Source organism: Hermetia illucens, chromosome 4 (genome assembly GCF_905115235.1).
Source record: "Hermetia illucens chromosome 4, iHerIll2.2.curated.20191125, whole genome shotgun sequence".
Lineage (NCBI taxonomy): Eukaryota > Metazoa > Arthropoda > Insecta > Diptera > Stratiomyidae > Hermetia > Hermetia illucens.
This window is the reverse complement of record NC_051852.1, coordinates 114,012,123-114,031,810: the sequence shown is the minus strand read 5'-3', so window position 1 is coordinate 114,031,810 and position 19,688 is coordinate 114,012,123. Positions and strand designations below refer to the sequence as shown.

Here is a 19,688-nt window from a genome sequence, read left to right as displayed (position 1 = left end):
GTTTTGTTATCCGTCTAGTCCGAGGCTCCTGTTGTGACTTCGTAACTTCTTACTTCTTGTAGTTTGAAAAAAATGTGAAAGAATATTTTGGGCATTTAGCCATATGCGAATGGAAACATGTGTGTAGAGTTTCTCACATAAGATGAACACAAAAGCATTTCTGCGTATGCAAAATTGCCATTGTTGGTGATGGCAACTGCCTGCAGGTGAATTCGCTACTTTCTTTTCTTCCGACTTTCAACGATTTTAGTCAAGTGGAAATGTAAGATATTAGAACTGGGTTTATTTCCTGGTCTTAGACTGCCCCTTTCGCCCCTCCTCTTGAATAAATGCGGTGGGTATTGCAGCCTCTTTGGTTGGTTTAATGACAACGGTAGCCAGAGTCTTTAGTAAGATCGTATTCCGCTTTTCCTAAATTGAAATTAATAGATTTCACGCTTTCTAAAGGGGTCGGTATTGATCATCCGGGCTCCTTCTTCTCCCCTTTACGTGCCTCATTTTAGTTTCGGGTTCTGTGGGTCTTTCCCATAGTAATGCTGACCCATGCTTCAGAGGTATGCAAACAACTGCCCATATATAGTCTTTAGGAGAGGGCATGAGCACATGTTGAGACATCTTAGGTATGCCCCTTTCTGAACTTGGGGTTTCGCCTGATGGATGGTCTGGTCGCTCCTTCCAGGGCGATTATCTTATTTAATAATGATCGTAGTTCACTACCTTTGGAGCATAATATCATGTTGAATTAATACTGACTGGTCTGTATCACTTTTTTTGGGTCCTGTAAACAATGGAGCGTGAAACGATTATGTAGGGCAGGTAATGCGTGTACGCAAAGCCGGTCACCAATACTACATAGTGTTCGCTAAATAGGAGGCCGTGGCTGGTTCAGGATAGAAATAAATGAAAGGCTGAAAGTGTGAATTTGGAGATATGTAGCTGGATCAGTTGCAAGTGTGACCATTGTAAGCGGTGGACTATGTTCCAATTGAGTGATGATATCTTGGTGAAACCTGCAAAAAAAGAAGGTGTCAACAGAAAGTAGTTGCTGAATTCTCGGCACTAGCCTGGTTCAGTGTCATTTGATCTGGCAGAAACTTAAGCTTGGTTTTCTCAATTGGTGAGTTTCGGTATCTCGTCTGTGGGTTATTGGAAGTTGAAAATGATAGAGGTCCTTTGCTCGAATGAAGACTACTAAACAGCCGAGCTGATACCATGATTAGCATTTGATTGAAAGCGTATTGTATGTAATGGTTTTGGTGCCAGTGGATGCATATCAGAGATAAAAAATTTAGAATCCTGTGAGGGATGACAATAAAAAGAACAACCATCGAAACTGTGTTTACGCTTTGCTTTATTTCTATAACCGTTTACACTTAATTTACTATTCCGCTTAGTATAGTGTTTGACAGTATCGCACAAAACAAGGATCAAGAATCACTGCTTAAATAATATCGTGACCAATAAGTGAATTGCGAGCATGCTCCGCACCTTACATTACTCGGGCCTAGTCTGCGCGAAAATTACACATATAGATCGCAACTGTGTTCCAAAAATGTACTCACTTGAAGTGTTTGCTCTATTACATGGATATATAACGATTTATGCAACTTCTATACTTCTATGTTGTCAATATTTTACATGGGTTAGAATATAATACGTCTTTTCGGAATACATACATGTACAGTTCTATAATATCCTTTTCTTGTATATAGTGAATGGGGGATCAGGTGGAAATTCGTTATGTAATCATCAATTCTTTATAAAAATATACAATTATACATCCTTGTATACACCTGTTTATCGAAGCTGGGTGGTAGCGAAGACGCGCCCCTTGTGCACTGGATCCCGGAGGATTTGTTAATTATGAATTGACTTGCGACGGTGGGCTCTTTTCAGTCGTGTTGTTAGCCGTGGGCGATGTTGGGGTGTTATTGGCACTATCGTTCTGTTCATACCCTGTTACCAGCGTCTCGATAATAAACTTTATTGTAATCTTATAAATGCCTTGAACGTTTTCGGTGTAACGGTCACCAAGTGTTGATTCGACAGCGGTTAAAAATGGTTTTTCGATATTCTGAAATAGAAGTGGAAAGGAAATGGTTAATAACATAATTTACATATTTGGGTTGGAAAATAAGTTCAAAGATTATTAGGAGAGGTGATTTCGTTTCCAGGTTCTAGAATGCCCATTAGATAACCCTACATAGATATATAACGACGATATGAGAAATCATGAGTGATTAAATTCCAGTAGATCAGTAAAGGGTAGTTATCATTATGAATGTAAATCAATAAGTTGACTAAGACATTATTCTTGGTCGTTAGCGACTTTTAACGGGTCGCTTACGATACGGGGTGTGATGTCCTCGAGGTGCCCGAGTAAGTAGTTCTGCCCCCTAGCTAGCAGCATACCTGCGTCCTAGGTAGTAGCCTCGAGAACCGCGAATGACCGGTACACGTCGGGACACACTGTGAGTCTCCGAAGCTGTCGATAACTCTCTGTCGGCGTCGACGGGGTGATGTGTGCGTAGCTCTGCCAAGGTGGTAGTTGCGACGTCAGGAGCCAGCCCCTTCGGGAGCCTGTATGTGTGTATTGAACCGGTGTTAGCAAACCGCGTTGCCCCGAGCGAGCGCTGCTCCGTCCGTGAATTCCGGGCTCAGCTAGGTCAAGTCTCAGGGAACTGGGGTAGGGGCTGTGTACCCGACGGTATACCCGTTCCTCACTATTGCGGCCCGCTGCCTTGCACACGATTCGCTGGTTACTTTTTCATAGAGAATATTCATTAATTTATAAAAAAAATTAACGAAACAACAGGAAAGGGGGAAGAGCTGAGTGCGTTTAGGCATAGCACAAAAATGAGTCGTTCATCGCAGCGATCAGCGAAAGAGGCAACGAGGGCTGACATACCCGATGTGACACCGGGGCTCCCAAATAAAGAGGAAGCCTCATCAAGTGGCGCGACTGACCGTGCGGAGATGGCAACTCCAATACCTTGCAGTGCCCCTGTTCTGGAAGTAAGCTCAGTCAGAATCGCTAGTCCTGAGCAGATGGATTCGATTCGGATACAAACCGAGTGGAAGTGCAGTCGACCGTCTTCGCTAGAGCCGAAGAGGAAAGGCTCATCAGGAAGTGCGCAGCAGTGGTGAAACGTATGCGGTCGGCAACGTTCCTCCAGAGGAACGTCAGTAAAGGCGTCAAAAACGGGTTGATGGAACTGGAGGAACTACTGGATCGCATCACCTTCTATAGACGAACGTGGAGAGCAGCGGAAGACGATTGTAGAGCAGAAACAGTCCCACTCCCCGCTGAGAATGCTGCTTGCGTCAAACGGACCACAGATAGCCCTCTGCAAAGCGAACTGGCGAAAAGTGGAAAGAGGACGACGTGCCTGAAGGAGACTTTATCGAAGTAGTTTCCATGGCGAAGGCGAAAAAGGAAAAAAAGGAACAACTGACTCCGCCGCCAGAGACACGTCTGTCCAAAAACAAGGAGGGTGCCAACCAAAAGCCAGTAGCAGAAAAAACGAGGAAGCGATGAAGGACTAGACCGTCGGCTCTGCTCATTAAGACGACGGAAGGCAAGGCATTTGCGGAAGTCATCCGCTACAGGATGAAACCCGAAGAGAACGGAGCAGAGGTGTCTTCGATACGGAAAACGAGGAGTGGTGGAGTTTTCGTCGAACTGGGTCCAAAAACGACCAACAAGAGCACGTTCTGCGAAGCGGTCAAGGGACTATTGGAGGAGGAGGCTCTTGTTTCCAGCCTAGAGCCCATGTGCTCTCTAGAAATACAGGATCTTGACTGCCTCACAGAAAAGGTGGAAGTAGAGGAGGCGCTAAAGCGGGAATGTCCAGAGGTAACTAACGCCCTGGTAGGTATGACTTCTGTAAATGCTCGAGGCCAAAAGCTCGCCGTGGTGGAAGCCCCGGAGCAATATGCGAGGAAACTCCTTAGCAGGGGGAGAATCAAAATCGGATGGGTAGTATGCAGGGTATGAATGTGGATAGTCCCCATCAAGTGCTACAGGTGTCTGGACCATGGACACACGTTACGAAGACCTCCTATGAAAGTGAGAGTTGTGTTCTGTGCAGGGATCGTGGCGGGAAAACGTCGCACACACTGTGGGCTCGGAACGGTGAGAGAGGGCTAGGGTGCGAACGGCATGATCCGTATTTCGCAAATTAACATGCACTGGAGTGCAACTGCTCACCAGTTGCTAGCACAGTTCTCTGCGGAAGTAAATGTTGATCTAGTGCTAATTAGCGAGCAATACCGAAATAATGACCCATCCTCATGGCATCTCGACTTATCGGGCACCGCTGCCGTCTGGGTTCGGGACAACGTTCGACTTCGTGTTCTTGCCGAAAGCCGGGGGAACGGGTTTGTGTGGACCCAGTGTTTTGGGATAACGTTTTTTAGCGTTTACCTCACGCCGAATGAGACGATGCCCGACTTTCGGCACCGGCTTGATGTTCTGGAGGATGCCGTTTCAAGCACGGAGGGACGAATCCTAGTTGGTGGTGATTTTAATGCCAGGGCTCGTGGATTGGGCATGCCTCAGTCAGACTCCAGAGGGAAACGGATTCGACAAATGGCGGCGAGAACCGGGTTTGTAGTTTTAAACACCGGATCCACGCCAACGTTTCGGCGCTTAGGTTGTGAAGGAAGCATTCCTGACATCACTTTTGCATCGGAATCTCTGGCATCATCGGTGGACGGGTGGCGAGTCCTAGAAGACTTCTCGGTGGGCACCAACACGACGCTCCCCCTGCGTGTGGAATGTCGCGAGGGTGAACATCGGGAAGTTCGCCGAAGCTCTGGGAGCAGGTAGGGCCGCGCGGGGGGCACTCTGGGAGGTGTTAGTGTCGCAGCTGACACCGTCGTAAATTCTGTGATGAACCTGATAACGACGGCGTGTGAGGTTTCCATGCCCCGGAGAGGCCCCAGCCGCGACAAGCCTTCTATGTACTGGTGGACGGCAGAAATTGCTGACCTATGGAAGGAGTGTCATAAGCTTCGCCGTTTGGCACAACCTTTGCACGCCAACGAATAGGCATGTGCCATAAAGGCACAATATCGATCAGTAAAAAGGAGACCCCGCAGCGCTATAAATAAAAAAAAAGCTCGCGACTGGCAGAATCTTGTTAACGAGGTGAATGAGGACCCATGGGGACTTGGCTATAAGCTTGTCACCCGGAAAATCGGGGCTCTGCGGAAACCCTGCATACCGACCAGATGGACCGTATTGTGCGGGCATTGTTCGCCAGATACCTTGTACGGGTTGATGTAGATAGCGCGGAAAACGCCGTGGATTGCCCCCTTTTCACAATGAGGGAGCTCGAAGAAGCGGTTCTCACTATGAAAAATAGGAAGGCGCCAGGTCCTTATGGCGCCCCGGCGGAAGTTTACAAACTGGTTTTCCGTCAACGGCTTGAAGGAGGACATTTTCCCTTGTCGCTGGAAAGTGGCCAGACTCACGTTGATCAGTAAGCGTAAAGGAGACCCGGAGCTCCCGTCTGACTCGGCCGGAAAAGTGCTCGAGAAGCTCATCAGGGGTATTCTCGCTGAAGCGATTCGTGCTACCGGAGACTTATCCACAAGACAGTTCGGGTTTAGAACAGGGAAATCCACAGTGGATGCTGTTATTGAGGTCGTAGATGCGGTTAATTGAGCTGAGGCACACAGCCGCCGATCTCGACGGATAGTGCACCTCATAACGCTTGATGTCAGAAATGCCTTCAATTCCGTAAGATGGAAAGATATGCTAGGCACACTAGAGAACTCCTTTCACGCCTGGCACTTGCTACCGGACGCACTGTTGTATAGGCGCAAAGCAGACTTGGCATATTGATGGTTCTTCTCTATGGTGCGGAGGTATGGGCTGATGCCCTTGACAAGAGGCGGGGAGCATTGCGAGTGGCGTTTACTTATCGCATCGTCTCCGAACCGGCTGTGATGGTGATCGCGGGAGTGATCCCCGTTGCCCTCCTTGACAAGGAGTGCAAAACTATCTACCGTCGTAAGGGCGAAAACTTAAGGGAATTGGTTGCCCCTGAAGAACGTCAACGCACTCTTACTGAGTGGCAACTTTCTTGGCAAAATGAGCCAATGGGCAGGTGGACTGCGCGGCTCATCGACAAATTAGACCCGTGGTTGAACAGAACGCACGGTGAGATTGATTACTTCCTTACCCAAGTTCTAAGTGGGCATGGAAGTTTTCAGTCTTACCTGCACAGGATTGGGAAGGGGCGATCTCCTGATTGTGTGTTTTGCAATGGAGTGGCGGATGACGTTGAACACACCTTTTTCTCTTGCGACAGGTGGGATGGCCTCCGCCAGCAGCTTCATGCAGACACAGGGGTGCTCGCTCCAGACAACATTGTCAGAGAGATGCTGAAGAGCGCTGGCAGCTGGAATCGTATTGTGCATTATGTTCGGACTCTTCTTATTACGAAGAAGATTGACCTCGACACCGGCGGAGGGATCGGACGGTAAGGGGCTCGCTGAACAACTCTCTTCCTTCCCTCCTCTCCCGTTGGTGGAAGGAATTCCCTGACTTGAAGGCTCCCAAAGCCGGGAGAGCGGGAGGGCTAGCCTGAAATAATGTGTAAAATGGTTCCAGGCTAGTTCTCTGATGACAGGGAGGTGTTTAGTTGGTAGTCCGTCAGCGTGCTGTTGCGGGAGTCCAACACTCTGTGCGTAAACGCATTCACTTACCCTACTCCCAACAACAAAAAAAACAATGTTACACTACTTTTACCAACTTTGACCAATGATGATGATGATTTTTGTAGACCGTTCCCGGATAATTGGATACAGATGGGCTTTTAATTAATTCTTTAGATTTATATGATTATTTTTTTAGAAGATCTTTTACTGCTCTCCACTCCACTCTGGACCATTTGGCTTTCGACCCAAGATTTATTAGAATTCGGTTTCATGTTGGAAGACTCACTCCACCAATGTAATTCCCACTTTTCTAATGTTAATATACTATATAAAATTTATTATTATTCTGTTAAGAGGAAGTCGCACCGCGCCGTTAAAGAACTGTTGTGCCCCTTTTGCTGGTTATAGCGTACCTATTAATCATAGTATTTCAAACAAGTCTCTAACCGTTAGGAATTTTGGTATTAAGTGTTCTCCCAGATGCCTCGACCTACTTTGCACAAGTACCGGATACTGTCTCAGCACGCGTATAGAGGTTTCATCACACTCCGTACAGAAACTGCACGCAGTGTCCGTATTCCTACCTTCCCTAGGTGATAGTTTATCTGACAGTAAGGATTCTCACTATGATTCGGAGGTTATTTTTGGTGAGGTTTAAGGAATCCTATCACCAGTGTTATTCCCTCAACCGTTCCACTTAATTTGTTAATGTTATAGCCATGGACCCGTTTTAGATTCCACAGAAGGGTTCTGGCCTGTGTAAATGCGTCCCTGCTCCCTTCTTGGCTAGTTCTTCCGCTGCCTCATTGCTTTCCAACCCAACATGGCCTTTAACCCAGAGTATCGAGACCTTGTTGAACGAGCCGAGCGTATTTAGTCTCTCAAGACATTCCCTTACCAGTTTAGAGTGTGCCTTGATCGCTGCTTCGCTCCCGGTGGGAATAGCAACATTCTGTCCTTGTAGTTCTTTTGGAGATTAAAGGAGGCACTTCTGTCTATGGCATATATTTCCGTTTGGAATATGCTAGTGTGCTTACCCATTGGCTCCAGTTACATTTGCCTTGGACCAATGACACCGGCACTTGCTCCCTTTGCTTTGAGGGATTCGTCAGCGCAGTAAGTAACCAGTCGATGGTTTAAACCGTACGTCACAGCCACGCTCTTCCAGTTTGCCTTGTTACTCGAACGCGTTTCAAACTTTTTATTGAAGTGCAACATGTTGTCATGTTACTCCTTGGTATCAGTAATTCGGGATACTGCCTAGAAATAATATCAATCTTCCTTCGATTTAGGTAGCTTCCCGCCTCACTGATACACCTGGCCATCTTGAATATTGCCCTCCATCTGTATGTGCAGATGGAGAGGGGTTAATCCCAGAAGGAACTCTAGGGATGCCGTTGGACATATCCTCATTGTCCACTGATCATCGCGGTCGAAGATGTGCAATGATTTTCCGTCTCTATAAAATTCCAAAGAATGTGCTGGGAGTTGGTTCTTCTGTATATGGTTTTCTTGGCGGAGACGACAAGAAAGGTGATATTAGCGGAATTAAAGTTATTTGAAACTTCTGGTCAACAAAGAAGCAAAGAGGGGTTCGCATTACCACGACATCTCCGAGCTCAACCACAAAACCATGATAAAACTACGAATATGGTATTTTTAAATTCTGTAGATAATAATTTCTCTATCTTTATTAAGAAGATTCCTAAAAATTTCTTAGAGAATAAATGAGAATCCTCGGCTTGTTTAGATTCAGCAAACATTCTTCCAATAAATCGTTTCCCATTTTGAAAACATTGGCTGACTATGTACATGTGTGCCTTAGATAAACAATTCTCTCTCCTTTGGAAGCTCGAATACGCATATTTATACGAGCACATCCGCTTGTACCAAATTTGCAAGCCACAGGCTATAATTTACCGCCAAGCTTTGAGCATTCTGTTGAGAGCTCCATTAATTAAAACCGTATGTAGCCAACCGAATGGGACTGTTGGGTTCTAAGTGAATATCGTCTGTTTCTGAAATTTAATTACGAATGCCGACTCCTATTCGATGGCATTTTAGCAAGTTTTATATCGGAATTGCAGCAGGACGAAACGTTTATCTGGGTTTGAATTTGTGAGGTGATATGGCGCCATTGTGATGGACTGGAGTGGTGGGATTGAAATTAATTTAGAATCTTATGGTTTTTAATAAATTTGGTTTAGTTGATGACTTGCTTAGGACCTCTCTGTTGGTCTAGTGGTCAATTATTTTAAACTAGAAAGTCCAGTAAGAGGAGGATCCTTGCTTCGGGTCCCTGAGAGCAGATATTGTGAATTAAAATTATAAAACATCACATACATGGCAGGAATACCAGACTTTACACGAGAAGTTTTTTTCGCGCACGTTCCGACGATGCTCGATGATGTGCAACAATTTTTGTCCACCATACAATTTCGATCAATGCGCCGGAAAACGAATGCACTATGTTTAGTTTTTTTGGTGAGGGCCATATGTTCGTCCCGCCTTTTTTTCTTAGCACATTCCGGTCTATCTTTTCTAATTTTGAGTACTCCCTTTTTCGTTGGCGCCCCGGTTTTTTGTCCTTCACGAACCACTTTAGATGCTTTTAATTTGTTTTACTTTTTTGCACATTGAGTATCTACGGCATTTTCTGAGAGTTTGTTTTCTGATTGATCCTGGTTTCTTATGTAGGGTTCATTCATTCAGACTTTTTACAATAGAATTCATATTTTACTTTATTTTATTGTTGAGTGAGATGAAAGTTGCTCTCTTTTGTCTTTATTGAATGTCAAGTTACTGCGTAACTAGGCTTGGAAATGGTAGCTTTCTCGGCTGCCTTACACTACCCTCTATCTTCTTTACGGCCTTACAGACCTCTCGACCACGCTTGTAACATTAAATACTACAGTATTCAAACTTAAGGTACTACAGACTTCATAACACATTTCTTTTTTGTATGGGTGGAGGTTAGAATCTTGTGAAAACGTCATTATGCCCGATTTGAGAGTAAAACCAGCGAAACTCTACCACCCATACCCCCCACTGTAAAGTTTTACTTCTCTGGGAAACCCGACATCGGTTTTTTCAAGCTCGATACAGTTCCTATAGTGTCTCCTATGTTATTGTTATTGTTGTTCTTGTGGGGTCCGATATTTACGTTGAAAGTATTATTCAACTTTCTTCACTTCTCTATGAGCCTCGGAACAGAATGTACTCTGGGTTTCTGGTGTAGCGACGCATTTTGGTCAATCGGAAGACTCGACCAATCTAAAGTGATGTAAAGTTTACCTATACCACTTTGTTCTGCAGAACTAATTTATGAGTCCAGCGGCTCTTTTCGGAACTATCTCACCGTCAATGTCATCTCCTGTGCAGAAGGTATAGATTCAGATATAAATGGTTTTGATTCAATGATATTTATTTCCATTTATGTCACTTTGAGTGACTATAATTTCCGCCAGGTCGCCTTCAAATGCAAACAACGTTACCTTCATGCCAAACTTTGAGGGACATTTATGTCATAATGTAGTGTTTTGACTCCCTATTCGCCTCATATTAGAGCGACTTTCGATTAGACGAACTGATGATCCAGAGACAACCACGGCAGATAAAGTATCCTTAAATCAAATACAGTCGTGCGTATTCACAGACAAATCTACGATCATCAATTAATGCTGATATTCTCATGGATCACCCGTTAGTTCGATGAGTATGAGCAGCTTGATTATAACCTTCACCAACATTTTCCTTAGTGTCTTACAGATAGGACGATATGAAGAGGGCACGGTTTTTATTATTTTGGTAGCAAGATCAAGTTCTGTGGGTTCCACTGGGCGGGAAACACTCCTTGTGTTTATAAACCACTCGAGCTGGTCTTCGCAGTCAACTTGGAAGTTTTTTTTGGAATGCTGCTACTCCCGAGCCTTCGTATCTCCAATATTATCTTAGACGTCCTATAATACCTTTCCGGTAATTAAAAAGACTTGATGTTAAAAAGTTAGCTCAGATGTAACCTCCTCCTATAGCCTTGGTGGGGGGTGGGGGGTGTTGGGTGGCGGGTTTGTGCCTCAAAGTAAAGCTGCATGAAGTGACCCCGTTTGTTTCGTGCGAGACACCTGTATTCCTCATAAAGCACTTGGTGTTGCAGTTGGCCACGCCTCCTACTTCCGGTGGACCTACCATTTTCTCTTTCTTCATTTCCAACATCGTGGAAAATGGCTTTTTGATCGGTCTTGATGTAGTGCTCACTTACCTGCCAGACCAACTCTCTCTCGCCAATAAGGTACTGAGGTATGTCAGATCGGCGATTGAACCCTAGCCTAAGCCTTTGTTAACTACTATATCCGCCACATTATCTGTCTACTTAAGTCTCGAGAAAATCTCGAATGATGAACTAAGTCGGCATATGGGCCAGTAACTAATAGATATGTTGATTAGAAGGCGGAACTGCTGCTGGATGGTCCACTTTTTAAGATGCAATGGAACCTATTTTGCCATGGTGGCCATCGAATAGGGTTCCCTTGAATCACATAGCGCAGAACAGTAGAAGAAGAGTGCGGGCTTTTTGAAAAGATCTGAAGTGAGCTAAGCCGTATTATGTCAAACCGGGGATGATGGCGCGCTGGCGTGGTTGACGCACTATGCTTCAATTAGGAGATTTCCGTCACCATATATTCCGCAGCCTCTATAACGATGAAATCTATGAGCGATACCACGAATGTCTGGTTGTGGATAAAAACCGGCTTAACAGGTTGCGGTGGACGGATCACCTAATCCGTATGGGTGAGGATGATCTTGCCCGGAAAGTCTATATATCTATGGCAGAAAAAGAAGACGTGGCATACCCTGCCTCAGATGGAGCGATGGCGTAAACCAGGACGACAGACAGCTTTTAGGGATATCGGTGCAAAACCCGGATGTCCGGAGTTCTTTACTAAGGCAGGCCTATACCAGGTCCCGGTTATTGCGTCATTGATGATGATATGCAGTACGATGTTGAACTATGCGAAGCTTTCGATTTGGAATTGATTCTCGGTATTCCTCATATGATTTCCAAATTATCAACATGTCTGAAGCTGGCTAGCAGTGGTTGACACAAATCACAATTTCAGTTCGCCTCTCCCTGGACCCGAGGCATTTGAACCATCCCTTTAGAGGTACTTGATACCCACGCTCTGCAATGATGATCGAATTGTTTTTTACCGTAGCATGGATGTCTCAATTTTTATCTCCTACTTCTGGGCTTTAACCTCAGCTTCCCCTTCTAATACACTTTTCATATTGCGCGAAAACTATCTGCTGGATTTATTTAGTCATAGCATAAAATCTTTTTTCTGTGATCGTTTGATTTTTCTTACACTATCATCAACTTATTATGCTGTTATTGAGATCGCAGACATTTCGAAATCGACAATCGACAACTATGCTGTTTTTTATCATATTTGGTAGCTTGATAAGACCACCGAAAAAACGTGTCTGGGTTTGACTGATGGCTGCTCTGATTAGGAAGCGAATCAACAAGAGAAAATAGGTTGCATATAAAAAAATGACGGCCTGAGGTACCCCCATGAGGGCGGAAATTGAGATGATCGGAGATTGATGGGAGGCAAGGAATAGTAAAGAGAGCTTAAGGCTTTGGAGAAGCCAGTAGTGAATTTTAGATGAAGTGAGTAGTGAATTCCAATAAATTGGTCATTGGTCATTGAAACCCATATTATTTCTTTATGCTGCCTTGTCCGGAAGGAATTGAATGGACATGACATCCTTCCTTAAACAGCGTGACTATGTTGATGTACCTTGGCCAAATGGCTGTGGATTTGGAAAGAGAGACAAATAGAGATGGACTCAAGATAAACGCCACGAAAACCACAGTTCTCAGTCTGACGGGAGTAGCCCATGGAAAGTGGCTTCAAGCCTGAGTGAACACCTGCCTGCGTCATATCATCATGGTCTGATACTGTTACAAATGAAAAACCTGATCGGGACACAGACCTGGCACCCATGGGTGATGTCATCGGTAGTCGGAGAGGGCAGTGGATAGGTCACACATTAAGGAGAGAAGACAATTGCATTGCTGGCTATGTCGTGCTATGGTCAAGATCACCAAAGAGTCGATCGCTTTAATGGCATTTCGTGCAGACCAGCGGAGGGGGAGTGCGAGTGTCTCGAGAAGAAGACCATTTCAGATAACCGCGAACGGTGGCGCATAGGTATGGTTGACGCACTATACTTCCCCAAGGGGTAAATGGCAACCAGATATATGTATATGGATTAGTAGTATATGAACTAAGATTTGTATCGGATTTCGTGGAAGATGAGGTGTGTTCGTTATGAGTTGATGAATTCTTATTCTATTCGTCAGAAGCTTGATTTGTTGTTCCTATAAAAGGTTTAATGGAAACCATCAGAGTGCTCTATAAAAAGTTGCGAGAAGCATAGAAGGAATCAAAGTATTATAAAAGCCTAAATGTGCTTTATAGCGAGTGAAGAAACTGTTCCCGGAAAGAGGGTTACGAATTTTGTATTTGTGAAACCAGGATCCCAAGTGCAAATATCACTATTGTGAAATTTTGTTTCGAGATAAGCTTGAAGGAAAAGAAATCCTAAGGAGGCGAATTTAAAATAATTTCTACGAAAGGAGCCGTCTCCATATTGTCCATTTCGCCATTATGCTCGGATTTTTTATAGCCCGATCTTCTTGTTCCCAAAAGGAGAACGTCAACAACGTTTTGAATAGGGACTGACCTCACTTCGAAGACCTTTGGTTTCTGGCATGTGTGCACCCTCTCCGACAATAGTAGCGAGGGTCCTCAGAATACTCGCTTCTCCGACTTGAGCGGAAATTCCATTGACATAAGTTGGATTGGACTTAAGCGAAGTAAGATGGTGGAACGATGGAGAGTACTGCTCGCCACACTAATGACAATGTACCATTGTTCCCTGGAAAGTCGAGTGGTAGCAGACGGGAACCCGGCGATTGGTTGTATCTTCTTTTAACTTAGGAGCCGTTTTCTGACAGATTTCTGACTGCAAGAATCAGGTCAAAGAGCATCACAATTGTACAGTGATATGTACGAGCGGAGCTTTCCGATATAGCTTTTCACGGGCAATTCACGCACTTCACGAGAGGCTTCTTAAAGGTGACACATGATCGTGATGAGTAGCCTTTACGATCAGCAATAGGTTTAGGAACTGACTTCTGGATGTGTGTAACAAAAAAGACGCTGACTCGCATGGAAAGGGGCCACCATCCGATGGTCGGGTCCGCCGATTGGAGAACTGCGACCTCCCAAAATCACATATCGACCGCTTGTACGATCTAACTGTCGCTCGACAATAGGAGAGGTATCTTGCTGATGGGACGGTAGGGGGGTAGGGAATGACCGCTAAAATTCCACAGAAGGGTACCTGTTTTTGGGTGTACTAGTTCGAGAATTATGTGCGTGCTCTCTGCCTTTGCAAAAATAATAGCTAAAATAATCATGGAATGCATTCAAGGACATCTCAAAAACGTGATCGATGGAGAGTAGGCTGGTTTCCGGTGCGCGGAGATTAGATCTTCGATTCACCTGTTCTTCATCGATTTCGAAGCAGCTTTGGACAGCGTGAACAGGGATTGTGTCTGGCGTACTTTATGCAGGAGGAGCATTCCGGAGAAACTAATAGCCATTATCAGAGCGACATATGATGATGGCAAAATGATACGTGCTGTACCGAGGTAAAATCTCACAGAAATTTGAATGAGTTGCAAAGCGAAGTCCGCCAGGATTGCATGTTTATACCGATATTATTTCTTCTTGTTATCGGTGACGTTCTTTATGCTGCCTTGTCCGGAGGAATTGGAGGAATTTAATGGACTATGACATTTTTCCTTAAAAACTTAGACTACTCTGATGACATCAGTTTGCTCTTTCACCGTGAGAAATGAGTTTTGATTTGAAAGGAGAGGCAAGGCGAGTTGAAATGAAGAAAAACATCAACAAACCCAAAGTTCTCAATCTGCCGGGTAATCGTACTTGCTTTATCTGGATTAATGAGCAGAGAATCGAAGCCGCTGGACAATTTGTATATCTAGGAAATATGGTTTCTGTCGATGATGGCATTCAATTGGGTATTGGTAACAGCTCTAGATCGGTTTTCGCTGCCTTGTCTAAAATCAGTAAATGCAAGTATCTCAACAAGAAGTTCAAGTTGAAACTATTTCGTGTTGCCGCTGACACTATGACAAACACATAATTAGGTCGGTGTACAGGACAGTTAGCCGTAGGCAATGTAATCGGAAGGCGAAACTGGCAGTGGATAGATCACACACTAAGGAGGGGTGACAATTGCATTGCTGGCTACGTCATGCATTGGAATTTTCTCTTGTGGAGGAGCGTGGGAATCTCGGGAAGTGATCGGGGTAGCTGAAGCGAATTTCGGGTAACCGCGAGCAGTGGCGCGTGGGTCTGATTGACGGGTTATACCCCACCAAGGGGTAAATGCAAACCATATATATATTGTACTACCCTGTCCTTTCTTTAGGAGTAAACTTTGGAGAGGGGATTTTTGACCTTATAGGTGGCGATATATGGAAGGTCAAGAATGTTCCCTTCCCTCATTTCATGATCGACTTGAAGAAGGCCGCATATTTTAGTGTGAAAGTGATGTCGACTGACACCTTGAAAGGCGAATTCCTCCATTTCTATGATGAAAAGACGAAATTCTAAGAACAGGGTTTGCAAAAAACGTCAAATGTCAGCTGTTGGATTTTAGTTCTTTTGTTGATACTGAGGTAACTTAAGTCTTAGGACGGAATGTCAACACGCCTAATTCCAACTCTTCTAAAATAAAATTACTGCAGAGAGATGACGTTATAATAACTTCCTTTCAATTTACATGGATAGCGAACATATAAATAATTATTAAATCCAGGGAAAAAATTATGCTTCCATCCTGTAATTCTACAAAGTTTACTCATCAAGCATAAACGATATGCACAGCTGATGTTCATGATAAAGCTATGGCAAAAAACTGTGGATACGTGCTCCATAACGCATAATGCATTGCATACAGGAGCAGTTTAGCAAGTCAAATTTCATTACACAAAGGGTTTTCTTCATGATAAATAACTCGGGGTAGTGTTGATGACAGGAGCTGCGAGGAAGCTTTCGCCTCAATTGTGTCTTGAGACAATCAACGTCCTGTCCGGGGACGCTTCCAATGCACTTTCAACGGAATGGAGAAATTATGGACAAGAGTCCCATTCCAGCTACTGCACCGCGGGTGGAGATGATAGCCATGCTATGATGAGGGAAGCAAAAAATTAAGTTGATTTGCATGCATTATTTGAAAATGCCAACCATATTAGCTGCATAGACCGGAAAAACCATAGGATTGTGTGTAGGTGATGGATTGAGCAACCAATCAACCAAAGTGCATGCTGCTGTCCGCATAATGTTGGTCTTGCTCGTATGTAAATCATTTGGGATTTGGATAAGCATATGTCACGAGGAGCTTTGTTTAGGATTATATCGGATTATGCCACATCACCACGCCACCCGATGATAATTATGATAAGCTTTCGAGGGTATCCAGTATGCAATATCACGTGTGGACCTACGATGTTAGGCAGATGCTGATATATATGTAGTATTAATTAAGAATTCCGCTTGTATGGTTGCGTAATCATTGAAAGGACATGGAACATACGATGTTTAGGTGAAGGAATTGTGCCTAAAGGAGGTTTCTGGGAACACGAAAAAGTTCTCTTCAAAACCACCCCTCAAGGAATTCCAATAATCGAATTGAATTTTTTTTGTTTTCCGTTTCCTGAATTCGCGCTAATTACATGGTTCACGAAACATTTCATTACGAATTTTCTTCCTTACTTCAAATTCTTCTCGAGCAACACACAACTTTTCATACGCCGACTTTGCATGACATTTTATTGTTATTTACATTCTTGTTTAAGTTTGCTTCGATGTCTCGAAAATTTCCATTAAAGATCTATTAAAGTTCTTCTTTCTTCTAAGTTCGGTCCCATAGGAGTGCTCCTTCATGGTAGACTTGAATCAACTTGAAAAGTTAAACGGTTTTCTTTGTTTGCTCGTTTTAATTGTAAAATCAACCAAGTGAAAATTGCGAAAACATTTCCCTGAATGGCGGGAATGGAATTCGTATACAAAAAGGAGAAATTCCTCGTCGCCTGAGAGCTTGCGAATATGAAAATATTTGATTCGCTTCAAATCCTGGCTCAAAACAGAGTGTGCCGTAATCAGCTGGCAGTGAACTAGGTTATTCTGAGATAGTGGGTTCAATTGGACGGTACAACCTGGAGTTGTCGGCTTTTGTCAATATATGACCTATTCACTGTCACTTATGCCCTCTGTTGGTGTTCACCAAGGAAGTGCCCTCTTTGTTTTTGTTATGGACCTAAACAACGGTGGCTTGATACGCTGGATGGGGATTTAAAAGCCTCGAGATTGCACCCAGATCAGGCATTCGATAGAGCCAAATGGCGAAGCCGATCACGACGAACCGACCCCGCTTGTGAATGGGACAAAGGCTGAAGAAAAAGAAGAAGAAGATAATAAAACCTATTTTGATGTATACGTGCATCGTGCGGTGGTCGAAACTGAACTTTGCTAACAGCAGGAAGCTGGTGACGCAGATTAAGGGATGCTGGTTGCCTAAGTATTACTGGAGCAATGGGTAGTACTCCGTCCGTGGCATTCGAAGCTATTCTAAATGTACTCCTAATCCGTTCGAAGCTAAAACGGAAAGCAGCTAGCAACGCATACAGGCTTGATACTATTGGTGAGTGGAAAGGCGGCCATTCATTCAACTATATGTCCAGCTGGAAATTTCTTGGCAACATCAGGTGGCTCTGATACTCGCTGATGATATGGTTTGCAGATTCGTTTTCGAAAAGACATACACTGTCTTGATCACCAAAAGAGAAGAATGGTCAATAAATGGCCACGAATCTTTTGGGATTACAATCTTAATACTCTTCACCGATGGATCAGTCATGGAAAACCGGTCGGTAGCATTATCAGCATTAAACACCAACGACATATCAAGCCATTTGGTGTGAAGTTGTCATGCTGCTGTCGTGTTGCTGAAACTTGGCCGACTGAATGAATCATTGCTGATGTGCCAGGGCGCTCAAACATCGCTGGTAATGAAGAAGTTGGCAGATTGGCTCGCCAAGGTTCTGAATCCATAATGGGGGGGCCAGAACCAGGTTTTGTCATTATGCCATCTGTTGTCAAGTCTATTGTGAAGGGGGAAAGGATTCATGCATCCGAATGGAGAAATTTGAACTTCTACCCGGGGCCGCTACAGCTCCATTTGTCTTGTTCCTTAAGAAGTGAGACGTGAAAACCATAATAGGGCTTTTAACGGGACACTGTCCCCTAAGCTACCACAAGGAAAAAATTTGAGTGGCGGTCTTGGCAATTCAAAGAGGAAAAAGAGATGGCTGTGCCTTTTATACCCAGTTACCCAACCTCTTCAGTTCTCAGACGAAGATACCTTTGTAAGGTTTTCTTCAACGAAAAGTATGCATATTCTCTGCCTTGGAGAAGGTTTTCAGATTCGCGAAAGCCTGCGAACGTCGTCGGCGAGTGGCCGATGAATCGGTGATCTCCGGGGATATTACAATGGGCCTAGCAAAGGTCTGAGTACTTGGAGCTGCGGCCCCTTCACTAAAATAAACTAACTAACTAACCCTAATGATACGACGTAAAATGGAGGAAAGCTTAGAGCTTGTGAGTAACAGTGACGGTAACTGTCCATGTGATAGCGCCATATAGCAGCATTAGTACCGACCAACTTCAGCCTGATGATGGTATTGGGATAGTTGCATTGACAAAACTTCCGATGCACTGAGCGAAATCAAGTTCATAGCGCCTAGATATATTGTTAACTACCTTAATATTTTGCTCGTTAATGGGGAACGTCTGCGACCGTTAGCAGCTTGCTCACAATACAGGCAGAGATGGCTCTGAGGTATCTGAGTAATTAGCTCTGACTCTCTAAGAAAACCTCTCGGAGAAGAGCGAACCGCGAATGAGCGGTACACGTCGCTATACACTCCCGGTCGACGTCGATGTGGTGATGGGAACCTAGCTCTGCAAGGTTGGCAGTTGTAACTTGTGTGACGTGCTAGACCACTGGAGATCTTGGTTGGGTAGTGTGCATTGGACCCGTATTAGTAGATCGCGTCGCCGAGAGTTCCAGGATCAGCTGAGCCTAGGACTCATTTCAGGGAACTGGGGTAGGGACTTTGTCTCCGAGGGTATATTTGTTCTTGACTAGTGCCACCCGCTATTTTGCACATGATGCGCTGGGTAGATCTCCACGGAGTATAAAAGCAATACAATTTACAAATTCAATGAAATAGCAGCGAAGGAGCAGGAGTTGGCTGCGTTTGGGGGCAGTATGAAAATGCGAGGTCCATATCAGAACCATCAAGTGTTGAAAAAAATGTCGAGACACTGGAATGCGAAACTTCTATTAAAGAGAAAGTTTCTTAAGCGATGCCACACTGTATAATTTCCGTTCCAGAAAAAAACCCAGAGAAAATCACCAGAACTGAGCAGGTGAAATCAGATATAAGCGCAGTCAACTCTTCAAGCTGGAACTGAAGAGGAAGGGCTTATCAAGAATGGCACAGCAGTGTCGAAACGCATGTGACCGGCAACATTAATACAGCAGACCGTCAGCAAAGACGTGGAAAACGGGCTGATGACGGGGAGAATTCCTGGACTTCATTTTTTTCTACAAGCGGATATAGACAACAGCGGGAGACGCGCGAGAAACAGAAGTAGTAGCGTTTCCCGCAAAGAACACACAACAAAGCAAATTGGGAAAAGCAGAAAGAGGCGGATGAGAGAGAAGTGCCGCAGACTTTATCCAAGTTTCCAGGATCCAAGAAAGGCAAAGAAAACAAAACGAAACAACACGCCACACTGCCCGAAAACCGTCTGTCTAAAGGCAAGGCAGTTACGAATGGTAAATCATCAACG

The 19,688-nt window shown here is 44.4% G+C and overlaps 1 protein-coding gene across 1 annotated transcript in view; it reads right to left on the bottom strand.

Annotated features, from left to right (window-relative positions):
- Positions 1–1,340: 1,340 nt before the first annotated feature.
- LOC119655101 overlaps positions 1,341–19,688 on the bottom strand; it is a 171,393-nt gene continuing 153,045 nt past the window's right edge. The window contains exon 3 of the mRNA XM_038060823.1: positions 1,341–2,074. Coding sequence (XP_037916751.1) covers positions 1,862–2,074 — 213 coding nt within the window. The 3' untranslated portion in view covers positions 1,341–1,861. The remainder of the gene's footprint in view (positions 2,075–19,688) is intronic.